Source organism: Octopus bimaculoides, chromosome 10 (genome assembly GCF_001194135.2).
Source record: "Octopus bimaculoides isolate UCB-OBI-ISO-001 chromosome 10, ASM119413v2, whole genome shotgun sequence".
NCBI classification, from domain to species: domain Eukaryota; kingdom Metazoa; phylum Mollusca; class Cephalopoda; order Octopoda; family Octopodidae; genus Octopus; species Octopus bimaculoides.
The window spans coordinates 9,074,300-9,078,868 of NC_068990.1; the positions used below are offsets into that span (position 1 = coordinate 9,074,300).

At 37.0% G+C, this 4,569-nt stretch overlaps 1 protein-coding gene across 6 annotated transcripts in view; it reads left to right on the forward strand.

Moving 5' to 3' along the window:
• The window catches only part of LOC106868898 (arylacetamide deacetylase), a 49,368-nt gene that overhangs the window by 31,565 nt on the left and 13,234 nt on the right, over positions 1-4,569 (forward strand). Inside the window, exon 7 of one of the 6 annotated variants that reach the window (XM_014914700.2) lies at positions 1,794-4,545. The exons of the other annotated variants lie outside the window; for them this stretch is intronic. Within the exon in view, the coding sequence (XP_014770186.1) occupies positions 1,794-2,437 (644 nt within the window). The 3' untranslated portion in view covers positions 2,438-4,545. Of the gene's footprint in view, positions 1-1,793; positions 4,546-4,569 lie in introns of those variants that run through there. 6 annotated transcript variants of the gene reach the window in all.

The window sequence follows — 4,569 nt, forward strand, 5'->3', positions numbered from 1 at the left end:
GCTTGAAGCAGTCCTGAATCTCTTGCGAAATGATGCTTTTAACACCTCTGTTGTTTTTTTTTCTTCACTTCTTCCACATCTGCAAAACGTTTTCCTCTAAGGACTCTTTTCATTTGGGGGAAACAAAAAAATGTTACAGGGTGCATGATCGGATGAATAGGGTGAGTGGGTAAGTGGAGTCGTGCCATTTTTGGTCAGAAACTGTTTCACACTCAAGGCAGTGTGCACAGGAACATTGTCGTGATGAAACCATCACTCTCCACTTTGCCACAGGTCAGAGTGTTTTCATCTCACCACGTCTTGCAAACGCTTCAGAACTGCCAAGTAAAATAGCTGGTTAACAGTTTGACCAAGAGGGACAAATTCTATGTAGACAATTCCTTTCACATCGATGAAACAAACCAGTATCGCCTTGACATGCTTTTTGGGGGCATGGTGACATTGAATGCTTCCTTTGACATCATTCAATGACACCAGTCAGTAGACTTATGCCTGAGGGTCACATCAAGTGGCTTCTAGTGGCAGAAGCCTGAACTACAATGGGCTTGTCTCACAGAAAACGTTTCCGGTTATTTTGTGGTACCCCCCTCGTATTGATAGATAGTCATGGATCAACTTCTACGCAGATTAATCTTTTACTTTATTGAACCTCTAATGATCTCAGTCTGATAATCAGTTCAAAGATAAGCAATATTGATAACAAATCCCAGCATTACAGTAACAATCAAGCTTCCTTCCAAAGATGTATATCTTGCTCAAGTAACATAGGTATTGATCATTTTCAATAATGCATTCTGCATATGAGATCATTCCACTGAAAAGAAATCGCATCTCAGCAGGCAAAGCTTGTTTACCTAAAATAGCAATACTAGTAGGGGTAAGTCTAAGTCAAACATGAAACACTTAGAATAAATTAATAGGAATTAATTCATCTGCAAAGACATTAAGTTTCAAAAGTTAAATGGCAAAAGCAAGAAAAAGGAAAGAAACTGCAGTTAATGTAAGAACAGGCATTGCTCAGACAGCAGCAAGTGTCTCCAGATATATCCTCCATATGAAGAATTGTCACAATCAAATTAGTTTAATTTCATCATCATTAGTGTTAGGAAGGGCCTCCAGCCATAGAAACCAAGCCAAAACAAACTATGGAACCTGGTGTGGCCCCTGGCCTTGCCAATTCCTGTCAAGTCGTCCAACCCATGCCAACATAGAAAACAGACATTAAATATCGATGATGCAGAGGATGAGGATCATCATCATCATCATTTTATTGTCCACTTTTCCATGTTCACGTGGGTTGGATGGAATTTGCTGAAGATACCCTTCCTATCACTAATCCTCACCTCTTTCCAAGCAAGGTAATATTTCCCCCAAGACCAAACATGTTTTCACAGAAAATTGGAGATAATGGACTGCTTATATGACATTCATGCAACATCAAGGCAAGGGCACACATACGCACACACACAAAACAGGCTTCTTTCAGTTTCTAACGAATCCCACAAAACTTAGATCATCCCAGGGCTATAGTAAAAGACACTTGCCCAAGGTGCCACACAGGGGAGAAAACTTGTCAATCACATTACCATGTCTATACCTTATATATAGTCATTGAAGTATAACTCTAGAGAATGCACCAAGTCTATTATTATTCTGGGGAGTCTAACTCTGTTTGTGTCCTTGAGCTCAGTGCTGTTAGTTGGTTCAAACTCATTTATGATTGTCGTTAAACCAGGTAACAATATTTTTCTCAAGCTGTTTCCTTTTTATGTTTTATTCTTATGCCATTTCAGGTGAAAGTGCTGGAGGGAACTTAGCTGCTGCTGTTGCACTTCGACTAGCATCCGAAACTACACTTCCTCGTATTAAGAGTCAAATTCTTTTAAGTCCTTTGCTTCAAGCTTTTGATTTGTCCCTTCCTTCTTATTCTATGCAAAATTTGAGTATTAACTTAATGGACAGAAAATGGATAGCTTCTTATTGGTTGCTTTATGGTGAAGGAAATACTGAAAACCTTGATAGTCTTTTAAATGGTAACCACATAAGCCCATCGTTAAAATCTTCAGAGTATGCAAAGTCCGTTTCAATGGACTTACTTCCAGAAGAATTGCGTAATCAGCCCCGTGTCAGTGTCAACACAACAAAATATGATGAGAAATTTGCTATTCCATTTGAAAGACTTTTGCTTAACCCTTATTTTTGCCCCTTGTTTGGAAGAAATCTTAAAAATTCTCCCCCTGTGTATATGATATCATGTACATTTGATGTTGTACGTGATGAAAATTTCTTATATGTACGCAAACTAAAAGATGCTGGTGTGGAAGTCCAACATGACCATTATGAAGGTGCTGTTCATGGCTTACCAACAATTGAATATTTTGATATAAGTGACACAGTCATAAAGAAGCTTTCAGAGTATATTCAAAACACTATATAGTGCTTACCTTGTTCCCATTTTGAAATTTACCAAAATATTCCCTCCCACCTCTGCCACTAATTTCTACCAATTTTATGTGGTTTATTTATTTGGTTTTGCATATTTTCTTTTTGGTTTAATATATAATGAAGATAACTTTATTATTTTTTTGTCTTTACCATTTTATAATCCTTGATGACTAGTGTGGTGGTTTATAACAACCTAACAACATTCATTCATAATCCTTAGTCAAATCAAGAACAGTTATGGCATCAAGAAATATTATTTTCAATTCCATACCATTTACCTCTTTTCTATATTTCATCACTACTGTTTCTCTTCTTCTAATCTTCCTAATCCGTTTTACTCAGATCTCTAGAACTCTATTTCTATGCCCATGTTTGCCCCAATCCCCAGCAACTCAGATTCTTAGAACACATTTACCAACATTTTGTTTATTGTTCTTGTGTTCTTAGGACTTAAGTTCTCAAGCAAGAATCAGTTTGCAGCAGAAGCCTTCTTTTGTTTCTCTTACATCACTAATCTCTTTGTAAAAGGTGAATCATTACAATATTTTCATTTTCTTTTCTTTTTTTTTTTTTACCGAAAATTCCAAGCTTCTTAGTTAGCACCAAATACAAATAACGCTGCACATATCAAGAAAATAGCTACACACAACTAAATCTTTCTTCCTTGCAAATAACAAACATAAAACAAACATACTCATTTATAAATGTTGGACTTCACATTCTATAGCAACCTTTTGTGAAAACTAGAAAATATTTCACAAAGGCTGGCTTTTGCTTTTTCGGAGTTAGAACTAACAACTGCTAGTTACATACAGAGAACAAATACATCATCTACTAAAATACAGTCGACAAACCTTTTACAGTACAATAAACATAGGTACATATATAATAAATCTTTGACTGTATTGAATGAAAGAGTTAAAAAAGTAACAATATCTGCCTCATAAACAAAACTTTTCCCTTCAAAACACATCGCTCCTAGTAACCCTCTCCTGCTCAAGTTTTCTCTTTTATGTTTAACCTTCTTGATACCAACCTGTCTGAGACCGCCCTTAGATTTATGATACAAATTCTATTTTAAAATGATCTAAATTAAAACCTGCCATCAAAATTTCACATTAGTTTATGTCCTAAATACCAGCTTAATAATGACAAAGTTGTTTCAATAAGTTTTTCATTGTGGAGGCGCAATGGTCCAGTGGTTAGGGCAGCGGACTCGCGGTCATAGGATCGCGGTTTCGATTCCCAGATCGGGCGTTGTGAGTGTTTATTGAGCGAAAACACCTAAAGCTCCACAAGGCTCCGGCAGGGGATGGTGGCGAGCCCTGATGTACTCTTTCACCACAACTTTCTCTCACTCTTACTTCCTGTTTCTGTTGTTCTTGTAATTCAAAGGGTCAGCCTTGTCACACTGTGTCACGCTGAATATCCCCAAGAACTACGTTAAGGGTACACGTGTCTGTGGAGTGCTCAGCCACTTGCACGCTAATTTCACGAGCAGGCTGTTCTGTTGATCGGATCAACTGAAACCCTCGACGTCGTATGCGACGGAGTGCCAACAACAAGTTTTTCATTATTCTATAACTTAGCTGAAACAAAAGCACTTATATTTAAGTATCATTATGGTAACAAAATGGCTAAGTTGCATGAGGTTTTGGTAAATACTAACTAATTTCTGTGCTCTAATTCAAGCATCCATCTTGCTTTTTCATCATCCTTGATGACTTCAATATTCACAACTCCTCTTGACTCTCTCAATCCACACACTCTGGCATAGAGACTGAAGTTTGCACCATCATGAAGTTTCTTTACCTACCTCTGTCTTATACACTGCTTCTCCAAACATTTCAATTTTTTTCTTCCAAACCCAGACTTTTGTTGGATTTAATCTGATACAGTTTCAAAACACATTTGAGAAACACTGAGTTGTTGTTCAGTCCTGATCAAGCAGACCTATGGCCAAAGTGTGCCACTATGACCGTCCCATTTTATTGCTGTGGTTAGAGAAGAATTTTGCTGCTACTTCTAACATGTCGAAGCTCTCTTGTAACTCACGAAATCATTGGGTTATTTTTTATACCAGTATTTATATATATATATATATATATATATATATATATATAT